The sequence below is a fragment of the Eptatretus burgeri genome, chromosome 3 (genome assembly GCF_056783735.1).
Source record: "Eptatretus burgeri isolate ZD-2024b chromosome 3, Ebu_testis_v1, whole genome shotgun sequence".
Classification (NCBI taxonomy): Eukaryota; Metazoa; Chordata; class Myxini; order Myxiniformes; family Myxinidae; genus Eptatretus; species Eptatretus burgeri.
Window position 1 is genome coordinate 50352702 of NC_140963.1, and position 21142 is coordinate 50373843.

The 21142-nt window shown below is 42.3% G+C and overlaps 1 protein-coding gene across 6 annotated transcripts in view; it reads right to left on the reverse strand.

Annotated features, from left to right (window-relative positions):
* Positions 1-21142, reverse strand: part of LOC147029847 (protein TANC1-like) — a 419064-nt gene that overhangs the window by 59890 nt on the left and 338032 nt on the right. For all 6 annotated transcript variants that reach the window (XM_085873244.1, XM_085873249.1, XM_085873243.1 and 3 more), the window contains 4 exons: positions 18333-18441; positions 17575-17697; positions 17124-17225; positions 12542-12676 (listed from right to left, as the gene is read on the reverse strand). In XM_085873244.1, the coding sequence (XP_085729370.1) occupies positions 12542-12676; positions 17124-17225; positions 17575-17697; positions 18333-18441 (469 nt within the window). The remainder of the gene's footprint in view (positions 1-12541; positions 12677-17123; positions 17226-17574; positions 17698-18332; positions 18442-21142) is intronic.

Consider the following 21142-nt stretch of genomic DNA (forward strand, 5'->3'; position numbering starts at 1 on the left):
TAATTATAATAGTTGTAGTAGTAGTACAACACTAAAATTGTTACACAAAAACATTTTCATGTTATGACCTTCAGGGGCCATTTACAATTTCTAACACAACGTACATAAGGAAATAAATCCCGCTACATGGAGAAAGGTGGTTCTTACCTCCAATTACACCAGATCCAAGCAATCCTGGACATTACACACCTTTTCACCAGCTACAGACAGCCCTAGCTTTTAGCAGACTTCACCAGAACCTGAAGAATGGTATGACTGCATGTTCCAAATGCAGGTACAGAAAAAGACACCGTCTGTCCAACTATGTACATTATACAATATTTCATTTCTGATATAATATAATGAAATTGGTTAATTTTGTTTTCTCACTTGTCTACTTTCGAGTACATCGTCACTCACACAAAAGATAGGGAGAAGAACATTCGTTTGTGCAGAATTTGGACTCTCTGTCTCTGTCTCTGTCTCTGTCTCTGTCTCTGTCTCTGTCTCTGTCTCTGTCTCTGTCTCTGTCTCTGTCTCTGTCTCTGTCTCTGTCTCTGTCTCTGTCTCTGTCTCTGTCTCTGTCTCTGTCTCTGTCTCTCTCTCTGTCTCTCTCTCTGTCTCTCTCTCCCTCTCTCTCTCTCTCTCTCTCTCTCTCTCTCTCTCTCTCTGTCTCTCTCTCTCTCTCTCTCTCTCTCTCTCTCTCTCTCTCTCTCTCAGAATTTGTGCAATTTCATAATACAAAATCTGGTGCAAAATCCAAGAGCAAGGGACAACAGAAGTCAAATTCCACATTTTCCAGTGTCAACAAATATTCAAAACAAGAAGCCAGATACTAAAAGACGAGAACAAAAAATTACATTTTTGAAGAGGGATATACTCTTTCAACAGATGAACTCTGAAAGATGTTCAAATATTTCATTAAATTAATTTTCATTCATCATCACGACTATGAGATAAAAATAGAGAGATCTTGAAAATCAATGTCGTCAGGATTTCATTTTTTGTATGTAAATATAGTAGTGCCTCACTTTTCCTGATTTACCATTCGTGCCATTTTTCGATGAAACTGAATAGATATCAGGATTAAACTAAAAAGATAAAAGATTCCATGAATATTTTAAGTTTTTGGAAGGGTATGAAAAAAAGGGTAGTTTTCACCTCACCTGAACTCTAGGCTGGTAAGCTTGTGCGATCGAGCAGTGTCCGTCAGTGAATCAGTCAGTAATTCCATAAACATTTCAGTCATTATCGCTTGAACCAAACATATGATTTTGATGAAACTTGGCCACAAGCTTCGTATCTGATGCCTAACGAAGGTGTATTGACCACATCAAAATCTTCCCTCATTAGGGGGTTCTACGGTGGGGGGGGTTATGACCCCCTGTGATGTACCAATGTTTGTTCACAGCATAAAAATAAAAAATAAGGGTCTAAGGGGGTCTCTGAGTGACTGTTGCTCCTGACCCAGGTGATCTTCAGGACGCACGGTCCTATGTTTGCCTCCGCCACCGAAGGTGAAAGAGTTTATGTTTCCCCCCCCATTCTGTCTGTTTGTCTGTTTGTTACTTGCAAAATCGAAGATTTTTCAAGTATAATCGTCAGTCAATTTTGTTATTCTGTCTGTTGCCTACAGGTCATGATTTTCAACCGATCTTCATGAAACTTCACCACATGGTAGAGTTTGTCAAAAGGAAGATGACTATTGTTTTTGAGGTTCCATCCTGTTGTATACGACTCGTGTTGTAGTAAAAAAAAACACAGATGACTTGTGTTGTTGTAAAACTCATCCAAAGGATTTGTTCTTCTGAACAAGACTTTACATGTGAGACTGGGACATTGCAATACGACTGTATGCTCTTACATGTATTGGAAGGACGTTTCCACACAATGGACAAATCAGCAGAGTACACAGCATAAATCCATGCAGAATTACATGTGGATCCGGGTCCGAGCATGGTGGCTTTTAGTTGCTTCGTGAAAGCTCTTGAAAGCTAAAATTCCCGCACCAGATCCTTCCTGTCTATCTGTTTTCGTTTCACCCCTGCATTGTTACCTCTGCCACCGAAGGTGGAGGAGGTAATGTTTTCACCCCCTCCCTGTCTGTCTGTTTGTTTTTTGTTTGTGTGGAGGATATCTCAAAAATTTGTGGGCGGATCCAGATGAAATTTGGCGGGCAGGTTGGGTGTGTGACAAGGATGGACTGATTAGATTTTGGTGAAGATCTGGATCTGGATCCGACTACTAGAATTTTTACCAGAGTTGGTGTCAAAGCCACCCAATGCTCGCCTGTTTATACTGTTGTAAATTTTCGCCCGCCGGCGTGCGGACGACCGCTTCTAGCCAATGGCGGCCGCTCTCGCCCACCGAACGGACAATCTAGTTGCAGCTTTCCGGATCAAACGCCGAAATCCCGCTACGGGTGTGTTTTAAGCACACCACAGCCTAATCAACACTCTACCCGCGCTACAGGGTCAATCGCCGAATTGTCGATATACCTAATTAATCGCGCGGGCAGACTACCGAGAGACTGTACCTCAACGGGGCTGCTTGGAAACGAGCCGCTTAAGCAGCTCGCTTTGTTTTGGGATAACCGAGCGGGGTATTATTGCGAAAGCCCCGTTGGATCCGATTTTATTATCGGCTATTAAAAAGCCAGCTATATTCCGAACTCAATGATGGCAGTTCAATGAAGGAAAAGGACACGACGAACGGGTCAACATTCACACAAGCACATTTATTTGCACACACAACACATATGCAGTCATGCAGTCATGTATGCAATCAGGCGAGGAAAACAAAAGCAATGCAATGTACAAGCACACAATGAATGGGGGTAGGGACAAGACGCGAGCAAGAAAAACAACTACCACCGTTCTATTAATTACGTACACTTATACAGTTCTACCTACGGACATGGCACCACAACGCTCATTCAAAAGAAACAAGAAAAAACCCCAGGAAAGCCAAGGGGTTGACTGGACCTCTTGGGTCTTTATTTGCACGGAACTGTGATGACCGCAGAAGCTCCGCGAGGCTGGGCTGGTTACCTTCACCTTCGTGGTGCCTCGCTGTGGCGACCCGCGACGTCCCGTCCTCACGACAGCTGGCGTGATCGCAGTTCGGCCCAGGCCTCGTCTGACGGCCTGGTGATTCGGGCCCAGTCGGCAACGCCTCAGAGGAACCAATGGGTCTTTTGCTCTCTGAGAGTTGATGCTTTCTTTAAGAGCCCGTCCGTCCCTCAGCGCCGCTCGGACTGTCCCGAAGCCCGATCACCTCGGACCTGTCGGTGCTGGCTGGCGACCTCTCTCTGGCTCTCCCCACGTCCCGCACACGAACGCGCAGTTCTGCGCGGCACGGCAGGCTTGGCCGCGCTCTCAGCTCCCGTCTCCTCGGCGAACCCAGACCTCCACTGCCCTCCACTGGACTCGAACCTTGCTCTTCACACCACTCCAAACCCAGACCGACTCAACTCTCCGAGCTTGGCGCTCTGCGTGCTGTTATATAGGATCCGTGAGGCGAGGTTTGATCTCTGCTCTCTCACCTCTGACCCCCCGCTGGCTCTGCCCCCCTTGATCTCCTGATCCGAATTCGAGGCGAAACTCGAAGCGAGCGGACGTGGTAGAAATCACCGTCGCTGGCGCCCACAAAGGAGAGCGGACGTTGTGGAGATCACCAGCCCTGCACAACGAGGAAACCCCTGCGTCTGTTAGCAGCGATACTGTTCACTGGGTGCTCGCCGTGGCTGGCACAAAGATGGTGGCGTTTGCGGAGTTGAAGGTGAAGCGATGGTGTTGGTTGTTGGTTATCGGGGGAGATGTGGTTTAGGAGATGGTGGCTGTGGTTGGCGTTGTGGCGAAGGGTGGTTGTGGTTGGCATTGTGGAGAAGGTGGTTGTGTGAAGGCGGTTGTGGAGAAGGTGGGTGTTGTGAAGGTGGTTGTGGAGAAGGTGGGTGTTGTGAAGGTGGCTGTGGAGAAGGTGGTTGTTCATTGTCTGTGGGGATGTTGGCGATTGTGGAGAAAGTGGTTGTGGTCGGCGTTGTGGAGAAGGTGGTTGTGGTGGTTGAAATGCGGTTGGTCCAAAATAACGATAGCAAAAGAAAAACGGCGACCTCAAAGATTACAGCCCCGCTAAACATTGGTGGGGAAATCTATCTGAACACAGACTTATCGACATTACTGATCTAAGGACCTAGTATATGGTGTTCTGTGAATTTCCACAGCCGTAGCAATACATTTATCATTTTTAAAAGACTAGTCTAATAATATTTTTTATAAAGCATTGCAGTGAAGTCTGATCTAAATAATTTTAAAGCAATATATGTATTTGTATATTGTAATCAGTAAAAAATAGTGTGGTAGATAAAAGCATTAGAAAGGAAAAAAAATGTAACGTTGATGTGCTACAAAAAAGTTAAGTTCAAAACAGGTCTGAAAAATTTAAAATTTTAAATTTTTTTTTTCATTTCAACTTCACTACATCAATGATATACCCCAAGGCCCAAAGGAACCTCCATGCCAAATATCAGCATCCTAGTACACATATTAAATGAATGGCAAGCTTCTAAATAACTTGCACCAAAAACTTTAACGTTGATGTGCTACAAAAAAGTTAAGTTCAAAACAGGTCAAAAATTTAAAACATTTGAAATTATTTTTTAATTTCAACTTCACGACATCAATAATATACCCCAAAGGAACTTCCATGCCAAATATCAGCATCCTAGTACACATATTAAATGAATGGCAAGTTTCTAAATAACTTGCACCAAAAACTTTAACATTTTCACGCTCACGCTCACGCTCAAGCCGGGGGTATCGCTATCGCTCTCTGTTCTTCGAACAGGCGAGCTAAAAATGATTCTTCATCATTGAGAGTTGGTGCTAAACCGATATACAATAAGATATCTCAAAATGTTGTGGATGGATTCACATGAAACTTGGTGGACAGGTTGGGTGTGTCGCAAGGACGAATTGGTTCGATTTTGGTGAAGATCTGAATCCGAATATGGATACGAGAGTTATTTAATTTTCTAAGTGATTCTTCACCATTGAGAGAGAGAAAGGGCTAAAATCTATATAGTACTGTTTAGCATGATATTTCAAAAATGTATTGGGCCTGATACGTTCTCGTGGATCAGGCATTATGTGGCAGAGGTATGTGCTCCACCGAGTTCCCCTCCAGTTAACCTCCACCATCAAAGATCGGAGGTTACTGTTTTCACCCCTTTCTGTTTGTTTGTTTGTTTGTTTGTGAACAGTATTGCGGAAAAACTCCTCGACGGATTTCGACGAAACTTGGTGGGGGGATTAGGTATGGTCGAAGGATCATGCCATTAGATTTTGGACTTGGTCCAAAATCCAATATGGCCGCTATGGCGGCCATTTTGAAAAAATATTTGAATTTTTTTTTTTTTGCATTTCTACATGTTTTAAGTGATTTCCAACCCCCCCCCCCCAAAAAAAAAAATTGTTAGAGAAAAAAAAATTTTCTGCAACTTTTTTTCAACAAAATTTCGATTTTTTTTTTTTTTTTGCATTTCTACATGTTATAAGTGATTTCCAACAAAAAAAAACATGCCAAAATTATAATTGCGGCTGATTTTGGAACTTCAGGTGGATATACCCACGTAAAATCAATTTCTGTCTCAAGGAATCTAGTTATGACGAATGAAGTGAGTATCTAAAAGTTAAAAGTAAAAGGGAAAGTTGCAAACTATAACTCTGTGAGCACTGTTGACGTCAAATTGAATGAATAGGATATCATGTTCATTTGAGTGACCTAGCAATATTGGCGGCGGAGGTTTTGCACTCTACCGAGTGCTCCCCCTCTAGTTAATTGTGTTTCTCGCCCGTTCCAGTGCCTTGTCCATATCTTCTTGGTTGTGTCTTCTTGAATTTCATGATCGTGTGTCTCTCTTCAGGTCCTACTACAGTAGTCTGCAGAGAATTACTACAGATACTGTTTGCATTCCACTGAACAGCATCATTGTGACATCACTCAGCAGTACCTGCAAGCTAATGAGTGTAGTTAAGCCAGTGCACTATTTATACTTAAAACAAACCACCACTGCTGCTGTATATAGGCCCAACTATATGGCATATTGGTGGCAGATGTATGACAGATAGAGACATACAACCATAAACTGGATTCAGATTCTGAACCATGCTTCTGTTCTGTCCTATGCTCAACAAAATGTTTTGTGAACTGATGAGGCAAAAATCAATCGATTTCAGAATTAGAGATAAACATCGAGATAAGTTAAGAGCATTTATTTTACAGTGATATAAACATTATGCATTCTATATTTCCAAGCCAGATTTCACTGGAAGGCAAAAATGAAATGTGAAAGCACCGTCTCGGAATCTCCCATGATACTTCGTTAAATGTGCATTCGCAGATTGTCCTCCCAAGTAATGAAACCACTTTAAAGCCATCATTAAAACCTTCCTCAAATGAAGATGCAGTTTCAAATGAACAGTACCATCTCTGCTTTTGTATTTTCAGGACCAATGAGAGTCTGGGCTGGCAGGATGGCCGAGAGAGACGCACACTAGCTTCTGAGCCGTCTCGCCTGGGATCGAATCTTGGCCTAGCTAAAACTGTCATCCTGGTATTTCACAGGTAGGGTGATTCATCAGTGTGTGCCGTCGCTCGAGTGGCCGTACACTGAGCGTCCCATCTGCCGGCATTATTCTGTGGACATTAAAGATCAGTGTGTTAAGGTTAGGGTTCAAATTCTTTGCTAAATCCTTTGTGAAGAGTAGGTAGCTATCGCTGGAACCCTAAATAAATTACAAATTACTGCCCCTATTTACTGCGTCAGAGATGCAACCCATCCAAGATTGTAACCATAGCCAAAGAAAATGCTTCGGTAGAACAGACGCTCTGTATAGAACATGGGACATCATGACGATGAAGAAGAAGAAGAAGAAGAAGAAGAAGAAGAAGAAGAAGAAGAAGAAGAAGAAGAAGAAGAAGAAAAAGAAGAAGATGAAGCAGATGAAGAAGAATTAGGGTCTGAGCCATACAGACTTGCTGATGTGAATCTATCAAAACTCTTTGAACTCACAAGGGTTTTGGAAAGCAAAATCAATTTCAATAAGTATAAGTAACAGATATGTAGTCCGTGGGTCATCATAAAGAGAAAGTGGAGTTCTTGGTTTAAACACTTTTTGGTAACACAAGAGAACATTAAAGAAAAATAATAATCTACATGAGAACTGCTCATCTCCAGTGAATAAAAGTGCACGGTGACGTGGTTCACTAAATTCCAGATCCAAGTAGTCATAGTTGGCGAATGTATACTGGACTGAGATTTCATTCTACATTCGGACCATTGATGGCATCATTACTGAGGGAAGGCTGTGCCACTCATGCAGTGCTCGTAAACATTAGAGCGGCTGGAACTTGGAATTTGTTCAGGGTGCCGCTGCCAATCGCCTCCTCTTTGCAAAAGACACTGGGAGATCTTTAATGCTCACCGACTAATGTTTGCAGAAGGGACACCCGGCTTAACATCTATCCGAGAGACGACACACTATTTGATGGAAACTGCTTGCGAAGAAGCGGGATGACAGAGTCGAGTGGAGAATCGAACGCAGACTAGACAGGCAAAGGCAAATGAGCTACTACCATGCCATCATGTCAGACATCGTTTCAGCATTTCAAACGTAAATTGCCTTCACTACCCAAAATTAATTTGAAACTCGAGAGTTCATTGAACACCTTATCCCCATGCAGTCTTGAGAATAGGACATGGGAAGGGTACTTTAAACTCTTCCTTTGCATTTCCGAGCACAATCTATATTTCCTATGAGCTGCAATTTCATCTGAATCTCGATATCCCCCAATGCCTAGTGGCAAATTTTATTGGTCGAGATGGTGTAAAACGGCATAATATTTTCTACAAGTACTGCTAAATTGGAGGGTGTTGGAACCAACAAGGTGATTTGTGTTCGACAGTGTCAAGTATATAATTCAAGTGAAATAAAATTAAGGTTTCAAAGGCTGGAGAGAAAAAACAACTTTTTTTTCTTTTTTTTTTTCCGGAAGTTTACCGCCATTGATGCATTTGAGAATCACTGGGTTTTTTTTTACATCACCTTATTTAACGCATTATATTAGTTATTCATGACTGGTTATGTTCTTTATGAAATCCCTAAAAAAACAAAGTTTACCATTCGGAATTACTTTCAATTTTGTCTGTCTGCCAGACAAGCAGACAGACAAGCAATTACTTCACTCCTCTCTGCACATGCGTACTTGGGATGAGGTTCCGTACAATTTGCCAAATTCAGAACCAAAGTCCTGCTAAACTACAGGTTTGTGTACAGGTTTGTCGTCGTGAAATTAAGTAGTTCGTCAATCATAGACCAACATCTGTACACAGACCGACAGACAGACAAAGTGAACCAATTGCTTAATCCTGTGTTTTGCTTCGCACACGAGTAATTAATGGACTTTGGACCTGGTGGGAAATCAATCTTTAATGGTGAATTTTTTGAAATAAAGCAATTTAAGTGCCATCAAAATGTAAGAGTTCAATGGAAACGCAAATTTTTATTTCCCAGAGGGATCGGTTGAACATGATGCTAAATCTGTTTAAAATATTTCGAAGGTAGAGTTAAGGAGTTTAAATTCAGTTGGTCTTACTTTCGCTAAAAGAAAATTGACACCAAGTTTGGACTCACTGGGGAGAACTTTCCTTGTTGGATAAAATTGGTCTGGGTTGGTAAAATGAGCCTTTGTATAAGTCTGTGGCTTTCTGTAATTATAAGTGGGATTGAAAAATTTAAATGAATGGCCTTAACCATATCTATCTTTCTCCAGTGTTTCTTGAAATGTAGTAGCTGTTACAATTTCTTCTTCGGAAGCGAAGAGAGTTTAAATTGGTGTCAATTGGAGCTGTGAACAAGCTATTTATAATCGTGACTGGATAAAAACAAGGGTCTGAACTTTGCCCTCAAATGAAAGAAACTTTACAGGACAGAATCTCTTCCTTCTACCGATATTGAAAAGGTAGTTAATTGGTAGTGAATCGTTTCAAGCATGTCAGATAAATATAAAAATAATTTAACTTAGGAATGATTGCACGAATCACTTTATTGAGGGCTGACCGGACAGCTTATAAAAGGTACGTGCACTTTGAGATGTCCGAGTTTGAATCTCATCCTATAAACTATAAACTTTTACCATGGAGGTTCGCATGCAGGACCAATGCTCTCATGCAGGACCAATTGCTCCAACTCTCTAGAAAATCCTCGATACCTCTTTGCTGATGACTCCACCCTCTGCCGTACCATCGGTCATCCCAAAGACCAGCAAGCAGCAGCTTCTTCGCTCACTGCAGATCTGGATAAAATCACAAACTGGTCCAACACGTGAAACATGTCTTTCAATCTGGACAAATCTTACACTCTCACTGTCTCTTCGAAAGGACCGTTTAGAAAACCCCCCCATCCACTTTCTCAACAATCCTCTGGAAGAAGTCCTTTCTTTCAAGCTTCTTGGTCTCACTATCTGCCATGACCTTTCCTGGGAAAGCCACATTTTAAACCTCGCCTCCAAAGTCAGTCGCCGACTGGGAATCCTCCGTCGTGCAAAGTCCTTCCTCGGTCCTCCTGAGCTCCTGACCACTTACAAAGCTTTTGTCCATAGCTTGATGGAGTACTGCTCTCCCCTCTGGGCTGGTGCTCCTGCCTCCCACCTTTCTCGGCTTCACGCTGTAGAAACCAGGGCATTTCGGATCATCGGCATCTCCCGCAATGAGGCTGAGTCTTTGGGCCTCTCACTCAATCACCGCAGGTTGGTCGATGGTCTTTCTGTCTTTTACCGTCTCCTCTCCAGCCTTGCCCCCCCCCTCTCTCTGCAATTTGTCCCCACCACATTTCCTCAGAGCGCTCAAGGTCAGCCAACAACCCCCTTCTGGTAAAACTACCAAAATCACGAATCACTGCTCACCTTCACTCTTTCATTCCTCTTTTTTCCCACCTTTGGAATAAACTCCCTCACTCTATTCTTTCCCATTCTTCCCTCCAGGCTTTCAAAACAGCTGTTCACCACCACCTCTTATCCCCCATCCCCCATCCAAATCCTCGATCTTTTCTACCCCCGATAATCCACCCTAGCCCACTTCCTTCAAATTCCCTGCTTTCCTTCCTGAAAGTCCCTGTAATGTCCATCTTCTATTCCCCATGTTCCCTGTCCCATCCCTCTCCCTTCCACAGATCTCCTAATGTGTCTGTTCCCCACTGTTTTGTCCCTCCCACTCCCGCCCCTCTTGTCTCATGCCCCCTTGATGTGCGTTGTGTGTTAGCTCTCACATGAGCCTCGACAAGGTATACAAAAAAAAAGAAAAAAGAAAAGAAAAGCATCATGCATGCACCATCCATCAAATGGACATGAAGTTGGAGTATCCATCTGCCAGTATGAGTCGTTGGTGAATGTTCAACATCTCACACATCTTTCGCAAAGAGTTAAGGAGTAATCGCCAGCATCCTAAACAAATTACAAATCCCTACCTAGACTGATTGATCGAAAGGCAATGGCAAACCAGCGAGCACAGCCTTAGCCTCAGAACTGTTTTGGCAGCACTGACGATCCGCAGAGAGTATGACACATTTGCTTGATTGAGTGCTCTGTCAATTCATTTCTTTTGATAAAAATGTAAGCTGCATGAATTGAACAATATCCCTGTAAGTTTCTGAGAACTGCTTATTTAAGCTGTCTGTGATGTGTAGTTTTCTGTTTTCCAAATGCTTGCTAACTTGCTGTTGCAAGGAAACACTTTACAAGATATGCAGCACTGCTGAAAAGCATATTTCCACAACAGATGCCTGAAAGCATCTGTATTATGTTTGCACGAGTTTAAGAAATATTTCCTACTTTCAATGAGGCAGCTCAATCAATCAAAGAGAAGAACTTCAAAGGTAGAGAATCAAAACTGTATTTTAAGAAATAAATGAAAACCTGTATCTTTCCTAAAAGTGCTAATGACACGGTGCCAAGTCTGTCGTTAGCATATACTTCCCTCGATGCATTCCTTCACCATAAATGGCACCACAGCTCACTCTGCTCATGAGAAGGCCCAATGTCTCAACTCTATGTTTGCTTTCAAGTTTTGCGTTCCCAATGCCTCACTCCCTGTTCCTACTTGACCCACTCACACCCAATTGCTGCTGGGAACTATGTCTTTCTCACCTGCGAAGGTGGGGAGGTCTCTGGCAACTCCAACTCTAATTGTAATTCTTATTATATGACAGGCCTGGGGCAGCATCAATTCCCTGCCTTGTCATTCTGGCATATCCTCTTTCTGCTCTGTTCAACCTATCATTTGCCCGAGGTCACCTTCCATTTACTTGGAAGTCAGCCAACATCTTTAAGTTACACAAAAAGGGTACAAAACAGATCCTCTTAACGACAGCTCAGCCTATTACCTTACCGCTAATTACAACGAAAGTCATTGACTCAATCATTAAATCCTTTTTCTCTCAAACTGCATGACATCAGACCATCACTTTGGTTTCTGGCCCGGTCACGCAGCCCTAAGCAAGCTGCAGGTTCTCCGAAAAAGGGATGAAGGCCCTGAATCTCAGATTTTAAAAAAACAGTCACATTTAGGGCTGTCAAATGCTCGAGATAGGTCGAGAGAAAGTCTGGTTACCCTGCATTGTTCTCCAAACCTTCTGCCTATGGCATCAAAGGCCACCTACACACATGGCTTACTGACTTCAACTTTTGTCCCATACAGCTTAAATTATATTGAGATATGGGCTTTGAGTGGACCATTCCCTGGTGATATTGAGATAGGACCATGGGCCATAGCCCGAGAAAGAAGATGAGATTTAGGACAGTAATAAGGCAGGGAGGGGTCTTTTAGTCAGAGTAGTTAAGGCATGGAATGGTCTCTCCAGAAAGGTATGCAGAGCAGAAATAGTAGACAGCTTTAAATTGGAATTAGATAGGTACCTAGATGCATTCATTGGATTGGATATAGGCAGGACATGTAAGTAACATGTGTGTGGATGGGTGATGTTTTCTGGGGTTGGTAAAGCGCAGGCATGATGGGCCGAATGACCTCCTGCGCAAAGTTCCTTGTGTTTATTTAGTTCAACATCTTTGCAATTTCTGTCCAACATCCTAGGCCTGCACATTGTTATTTACCAGCCAATATACTCGTCAAGAACGAGTGATGGAATTTGATCGGATGGGAGGACCACATAATAGCAACAAGCGTCTGTGGAATGTCCCAGAAATCACGTCCACCGAAATGCCATGATGCCATCCAGCATGACGAATACTTTGAGTGAAGTCGACTTTTGGCTGGACTAAATGTGACTGGGGTATAAATGGAGAAACTGCAAGTAAATTTAGATGTCATAAGCAGAACTGAAAGCCATTTTAAATTATACGTACTAAGTTTGGTGACGATGCATGAAGCGGTGAGAGAGGAGATAGGAAATGGACACACAGATATCGTCTTTGTCTCTACAAAGCTCTATTAAAGCTGTGACTGATAATAACATCAATTCCAAATAAAATAGAATAAAGCTTTGATTACCTTTGCTCCTTTCCGCAGAAGCATCATAACAATGGGCAAGTGTGCAGCTGCAGCAGCATAGCATAGAGCAGACATTCCACTATCTGACACGGCATTGAGATCTGCCTTCATCTCAAGCAGCAAACCCACCATGTCCTGCAGGAAAACCAATGCATCATTATATAGCTTTAATGTCACTCCTGTGTAAGCCTCCCAACAACGAGCTTCCCATGTAAACCACCTGCCAGAAGATAAAAGTGTTTAATCCTGGTTAAAAAACATTTCCTGACCACATAACTCTTCATCACAACCATTACAAGGGTTTAAGTTTTTAGTCGTTTGACAGGCAAGAGATCAAATAAAATATACAAAATAATACTAAAAACAACACGAACAACATCAGTTTGAAAAGTCTCAATTTGTTCAGGAAATGGCATTTGGGGAGGATCTGAGTTTTCATGGATACAAATTTTAATCAATGTTTACAATTCACCAACAAAACAAACTCAACATTCAGACTGCAGTGGGAGAGGATGCACGGAGTGATGCAAAGGGTTAGATCAGACGTAGCAGATATAAACCCAGAAAAGACAAAGAAACGCAATCTCTCTTGCAGCTTAAGGCACAATCATTAGAAATCTAAATTTAATCAACATGTAAAAAAGAGAAAAAATAAGCTCAAATGAGCTAAGATCCTCGTCCTCTTAATGATGACATCATAAAAACGAATATGACGCCATTGTGATGTATCAGGTTTGTGATAGATTATAATCTATTAATTATAAACACAGATAATTATCTGTGCTAATGCCTGGCTTGATTCCCGCAAACAAAATTCAAACAGCTTGCCTAGTTTCGGAGATAATGGTATAGGCGATTTCCATTAGCGGCGATATTATGACGTCAACTTTTTTTCTAGGAAGAATTTCCAAAATCGGAGATGGTTACTGCCTGCACGTGGGCTTTCTGCATATACATGGCAAGTTTCACGAAGATCCAATGAAAACTCTGGGTTGTGAAACAAAAAAATGCCAAAAAAAATAGGAATGGCGTCATAGTGATGCATCATATGTGCGGTAATTCATCTCTGCTAATGCCCTGTTCGATTCCCACAAACAGAATTCAAAAAGCTTGCCTAGTTTCAGAGATAATTTTTTAGGCGATTTCCATTAGCGGAGATATTTTGACGTCATAACTTTTTTTCGAGGAGGAATTTTCAAAATCGGAAATGGTTACTGTCTGCGCAGGGTATTTTTACATATATATGCCTAGTTTCAGGAAGTTTCGATGAAAACTGTAGGCTGTGAAACAAAAAAGTCCACAAGAAGAAGATGAATAACAACAACGTGAGTAAGACTTAGAGATCCTCCCTGAGGATCTAAAAATCAATCAACATAAATCAATGTGTCAAAAAATTTCATCATAGCTCTTCCACGAGTCTCAATCATGTACACCAAAAAGTGACTTTGCAGTTGTGAGCTCTTGGAAGGTGATTTATTTGACAAATAAGTTACAAAATGAACTTTTTTCATTCATTAAATATGTGAGGCCCGGCAAGGAGTGATGTAAGCAACATTTTTTAATGATATGATGATAGACTCGGATGATAGGGGAAGGGTTAAAATAGTGCTATATGGCATTAACTCCAAAATAGCCGATGTGTCCCTTACATCACTCCTCGTGGCGCCTCATATGTACTCTACCAGTCAAAAGTTTTGGAACACCCCCATTTTTCTAGTTTTCACTGAAATTTAAGCAGTTTAATGTTTCAATGTACTCTGAAATTAAAGCATAGAACAAATAAACAATTGCAGATTAAAATTTAGAACACAATTGCAGATAAAAAGAAATCATGGAATCGTTTTGTTGAACAAAATTTAATCTAAATTTTTGACTCATCAAAGTAGCACCTTTTGCAGATATAACAGCCGAACATACTCGTGGCATTCTTTCTACAATGGAAATCAAATATTGTTTGGAAAGTTCTTCGCTGTTGACTCTCAGAAACTTGTCCACCGATTGTGTTGTGGCTTTGGGTCTGCCAGACTTCTTCCTGTCCAAGTTTCCTCCAGTTTCCAAGTGCCTTTTGATGGTGTAGGAAACTGTATTCACCGACACCTTGGTTGTCTTTGCAATTTCTCTGAAGGAAATACCTACACTTCTAAGGGTAACTTGACGACACGTGAACCCGTTGGGTTCCCGTTGTGACCGGTTGATGAATAAAATTATTTCAAGAAAAAAAAAAAAGATAGCTCCAGCAAACTATACCGCTGAGGTTGTTTACATGATCAAATAATCCTGAAGAGTACTTGACTGAATCTGGAATTGATTTTTTAATAATTTTTTTCATTGCCCAATTGGAACGAAACTTGAAACTGCACACCGCAGGCGAATGGTGAGTAAGGTGGCCCTAAAATATTTGCGCTATCATGTACCATTTTGGCTGTATTTCGGGAACATACATACATACAAGATGAGAGTTTTAGTAATATATAGACAATGGTCTGTCTGTCTTCCTTTGCTAATTGCCTTTTTCTCACCATGATGACAGCAATATACCATTTCCTGCAGTGCAATATTATCCAAATAATGCTTCAGAGGGTGGAGCAACAGTCTGTTCCAACTATATAAAATTATATTATAATTATGGGGGATTATAAAAGAGTGCTTGGTCTTTTGGCTCTCTCTCTCTCTCTTCTTGTTCTTGGGGTCACGGAGCGATCAGAACGAGCACAATGGAACGGACCCAACGGAGCGTAGAATGAGCAGCCTCGCAAGGGTGGAGCTAGCGCCGGGGTAATGGTCCATACACCAATGAGAGCACTGGAGAATACTCATCGCTCCACCTGTTCCACTCTCAAGCGCCGTCCCCGCTGGGGGATTATAAAAGAGTGCTTGGTCTTCTGGCTCTCTCTTCTTGTTCTTGGGGTCACAGAGCGATCAGGACGAGCACAACGGAACGGACCCAACGGAGCGTGGAATGAACAGCCTCGCAAGGGTGGAGCCAGCGCCAGGGTAATGGTCCATACACCAATGAGAGCACTGAAGAACACTCATCGCTGCACTTGCTCCACTCGGATTATAAAAGAGTGCTTGGTCTTCTGGCTCTCTCTTCTTGTTCTTGGGGTCACGGAGTGCAACGGAGCGAGCAAAAAGGAACGGAACCAACAGAGCATGGAACGAGCAGCAATAGTCTATTAGCAATTACACATAGAGACTTCTTCCACCGGGCGTAGTGGCGTGCGCCTGTAATCCGGCTACTCGGAGGGTTGGGTTGGAGGATTGCTTGAGGGCGGGAGCTCTGCGCTGGGCCGCGCTATGAAAGGGTGTAGGGCAGCCCGGAATAATGGTGAAACCCAATCCTTATCCCTGTGTCGTAAGAGGCGACCATGGTTGCGTCAGGAAGGGCATCCGGTGTAAAACCTATGCCAAATCAGTATGCGGATCATAACGGATGATCCGCTGTGGCGACCCCTAACGGGAGCAGCCAAAAGACGAACAACAACAACAACATCGAGACTTCTTACATTCACACTAAGTCTTTCATCTTCCACGTTCTTTGTTTCATTTCCAACCACCCCACCCTCCCACACCTTTACATATTGCTCTTCACACATCACTGTACCTCACCGCATGGGACCGCACTGTAGACACCCTCAGTTTTTCTCCCTCCTCCCCTCCTAAGTGACTGGGAAGTATGGGCCCATCGGCCACGCCAGGTGTTGAAGAGTTCAGGATCTTCACCAAAATTGAATCAATTCTTTCTCGTCACACGCCCAACCTGTCCACCAAGTTTCATCCGAATCCATCCGCAACTTTTTGAGATATCGTAATATCGTTTTTGGCCTCAACTCTTCATGGTGAAGTATCACTGAAAACATTGTAGTACCCAGATCTGGATTTTCACCAAAATCTAATAAATTCATCCTTGTCACACACCCAATCTGCCCACCAAATTTCATCTAAATCCGTCCACAACTTTTTGAGACATCCTGCACACAGAGAAACAAACAAATAAACAGGGGTAAAAACATAACCTCTAACCATCGCCAAATGGATGGGATGGAGGTAAGGACAACAGTAATTTTACACTCTCCTTCTGTCTGAGCTGCAACAGGAAATGAAATAACCAGGGTGGAAAAAAAGTTCCACAAAATACATATTCTCTTTTGTTATCAGAATGTCGCTCTCCATGAATGTTCTAGCTCTTCCACGAGTCGACGCACTGGATGTCGAAAGCTGTTGCAATGCTAAGTTAATACGCATGATCATACCCAATAAATAAAGACTGGAATCAAGGAATTTTACTTCAACATTATTTGATGGTCTAATTGTAATGGATTCTAAATTTTAAAACTTTCAAGCAAACATTAACAATGACGAATGAACGAATCAAAATGATGAGGCATCCAATATTATATTGAGTTGTGTTTGCCTTTGATAAATGGCTCAAAGCTGTGGACCTTTTATCGAGTGAACCCAATGAAACGTGTGAACCCAATTATGCCATTGTGGTAATGTGATCAGACAATCAACAATGAAATGATGTTAAAAAATACAGAAAAAGTTTTCATAAAGAAACAAAAACAACTACATGCTTCACCTCATAGCCAAGGTGGCTGTAGACACAGAGCAATGGGGCGCTGCCCAGGGCCTCCGTACGATAGTCCACGTCAGCTCCGGCCAAAATAAGGAGACGACTCACCTGGCAGTGATACATATCTCAGTAAGCAAATCCCTATCCAGACTAATCCTGTGACTTTGCTACCATGCTGATATTTGTCAAAGTCCTATAGCCCTCCTTAACAAGCTCACAGTGCCAAAGCATCAAAGCATTCCTCAAAAATCACCAAATGCTCTTTGAAACTCCCTGGTAACCTGCTCTTTTCATCCAAATCAGCCATCACTTGCTTGGGCAGACTTCAAAAAAAAAATTATCTGCTTGGAATGGCATTGCAGGTGCTGATGTTCCCTTGGAGTTGAGTGCACTCTCACCATGCAAGGCCCAAAATGCAACAAAGTCGTGGTCAGCCAGGTCAGAACTGGCCGCATACCTTGACATTTGGAGTGTAGAGATTACGCAGTGAAGCCAGGGCTGTGGATAGGCCGTCTGCACTGTAGGCCACCCACAGACTTTGTAGGATACTCGAAGAAATGCCAAGTTTCTTACTCAATCCCTGCAGATCAAGAGCAAACAAGACGCCAGAAGGAGCTTACGGTGGGCATTCGGTAACAAAAAAGGAATAAAATTTTTTTTTACACGAGGTTGCCAAGCGACTCCAATTAGAGGTTTGGCAATTGCTACCAGATGACAAATAAATATTAAGCTTTCCAAGGCAATTTAGCGTCCCTTGTCGAGCTATTCAAACTTGAACTTCAACGAGCACTGCCAAAGAATAGACGGAGTGATCCGAGGAGATGAAAGAGAGCAGTCGAGGCTGCAGAATCTCGAAAGGCCCTTTGCTGAAGAAATTGAACTGCAGCTGCAGCTGCAGAAAAAAAAAACCAGCAGCATGAAATAGCCCTTCTTCCCTCTCTCTATCTTCAGTCTATTCTCTCTTGGATCTCATCTCTCTTTCTATAAAAGAAGTGCCGCTCGTCTTTGTACATACCGCCAACAAGATCTAATAGAGCACCAAAGATATATTACATTCTTGACGACAGAGATTATTAGAGGGATAAAAAGCGTGGGGAAAAAAGTTTGACAATTAAAACACAAAACTTCAAAATGGAAGTTTCACCTAAGAATGCGATCCTCGTTAAGCTGACGGAAGTGATGCCTCCTTAGTGGGTCAGGGTAATCTAGTCATACCTTGTAAATGTGTGCTTTCAGAATATGATGACCGAGCTCAATTGTCTGCTGCCTGTTCAACCTCCCCTCTCTCCTTGAAAGCTGGAAGGCCAGCAGTGCGTGCCCATTTCTGCAATGCAAAAGAATGCCGCCATCCTTCCAGAGACCAGATATCTGGCACAAGGCCCGAAGCACTGACAGTTTAAAATGCAAGTGGTGTTGGTGCGTCTCGAGAATTTCAAAGACACAGTTGGTCAAACACTGCACAGCACATGTCAGAACAAAACACATCAAATACCGCATTCACATTTAAGAGTTACAAAAAATGACTTTCGCAATTCAAAGAGGTGTTTGAGTAAGCCTTTAAGATCGTGACAATGACGGCCGACAATTTATCAACTGGAGTGTGCCAGACCCCGTCAGAGGTCAGAAACTAAAGCAGAGTTAAGCCAGCTTATAATGCTTGGATGGGAGACCTCCACGGCTGTTGTAAACCAATGGTAGGATATCCCTGTTGATTGTGCACTTAATTCTGAGCCGTCTAATCATGGGTTCATTTGGCTTGGAGTCAAATCTCATTTAAACTGCTGTTCTTCTGGTGCAGAGCAGGCAGGGGGTGCTACATCTCAGAGCAGTACTTCTGAGAGCTGGATGTACATCTCCATCTCATGGGTGATGTGAATGATCCAACAGTCTCCCTCATCAAAGTACATCACCAACAGTTTTTGAAACATTGCATTGTGGCAGAAGTTGTATCCAAACTTCTGCTACCCACAGACACTGCTGGAATAAGAAAATAGCCACAAAGTTATACATGTTTTAACTTCCTGTGTCTGCAAACGAACCTTTTACATTTCACGGATGACTCAAAAAGAAAGACTTTTGTCCCAAACATTGCAATATTATCTTGATGGGTGGAGGCATAACACTTTTCTGTCCGTCCCTATAGAACACACCAATTAGGAAAAATTGTGATGTGTTGATAGAAAATTAGGTGAAATTAATTATTTAATAATCTCAGCTGATGTGAGCTTCATGAGGACATAAGGCATCGCTACTCCCGTTGAGCTTAAAATGATCGACTGTCAGTGCTGCGTCAATTGTTGTTCAACATTTTTGCTCCAAAGAATTTTTTGCTTTTTCTCAAAAAAGAAATAAAAATAATAATATACGACAAACTGAATGATATGTCAGCTATCCTCTCACATCACTACGATGCCAAACTCTTCCTTTTATTTCGTTCAGGATACATTGCACTGTGGACTCGAGTATTCTATACCTTGAGTGAAGCACGGCAACACACTTCAATTCCTATTTCATTATTACTGTTGTAGGGGCACTGCATCAGCAGCAAAGCCACACTCCCAGCAATGATCGAACCAACATCTCATGGCTGCATCGAGAATTAATGAATTTCTGTTGTAAGCAAAATAGCCAGACACAGACACAATGAGGTGATACCTATTCTTGAAATGCAGTAATTAAACCCTCCCTTCCTCTCTCTTCTCTTTTATGCACAAATAAACGATGAGCACCAGCTTCCTTAAGAGGCCTACTCATTCCCACCGACCTGTGGCGTCGACTGGGACAAAGCCTTTGGCCAAAGTCTTTCACGAACTGCCCGGTCACACTTGACTTTTAGAATCTGTTCATGGCGCTGGTGATATCTCGCCGACTCTTCGCGAATGACACCGTGGGATCTTTAATGTCCACCAGCTAATGCTGGCAGATAAGACACCTTGCTTCACCGTCATCTGAGGGACAGCAGACTTTATGATGTGAACACCTAGCGGCAAATCGCAGATCTGACGGTTTCTAGTTGGGTCAGGAATCAAACCCTCAAATAGGCAGCTCAAAGGTAAGTGCACTCACTACCTATGTGACATCCTATCAGGGATATTTACTACAATGTATTTCCCCCAGTAATTGTACATTTTATCGCCTCATAAGTTTATGATCGTGAAATTGTCAGCGTAGGTTGATGTTTTCCACCGAATCTATTGTTAGTTACCGGTTCAGAATTACCGCCCAAGCTTGATGCATTGATATAAATAGATGAAACAAAATAGCACCTCTGTGTGGTGCAAATTAATTCTAATGAAAATGTTGCACATCCCGCCAAGCAATATTCACTTGATCACAGAACATCACCATATCATTATATATTTAAAACGGGGATCAGTTCTGCAATTTTAAAGCAATGCATTCAGTCTGTTCTTCATCACTGCGAATGCTTTCGAGAAAGTTTCAAAAAAATCTCCAAATGAAAATGGATTCCTCGAGATGTGGCCGCTATGAAGAGTTTACAAATTTCCGGAGTGACGACATTGAGTGAATTTTAGCCGACAATTACAACTTGATGAGCACGGTGCTGATTGAGAAATGCACTTTTTAATATTCGCTGAAGTAGAAGTGCACAGTGTGAAGACAAAGTGTACTTCCATTTTCAGAGAGCACCATCATGTGTGTCTCCACCCTACATGCGTCCGTGCGTGCCATGCTGCGAATGCTGAACATTTCCAAAACAAAAGTTACTCTTTTCACAGGTGCTTCTGAAAAGTCAACAACCTCTGTCAAATGATTATTCTCACATGGTGGGACTATTTGATGGATACAAAACTCAATTTGTACACGCTGAAAATTGTCTATGCGCTGGTCCAGACATCAATGGCTAAAGCATATATATTTTTAGCTCACCTGGACTTTAGTCCGGTGAGCTTATTCTATCGAGCATTGTCTGTAGGTGAATCTGTCAGTGAGTGAGTGAGTGAGTGAGTGAGTGAGTGAGTGAGTGAGTGAGTGAGTAAACAATTCAGTCATTATCGCTTGTA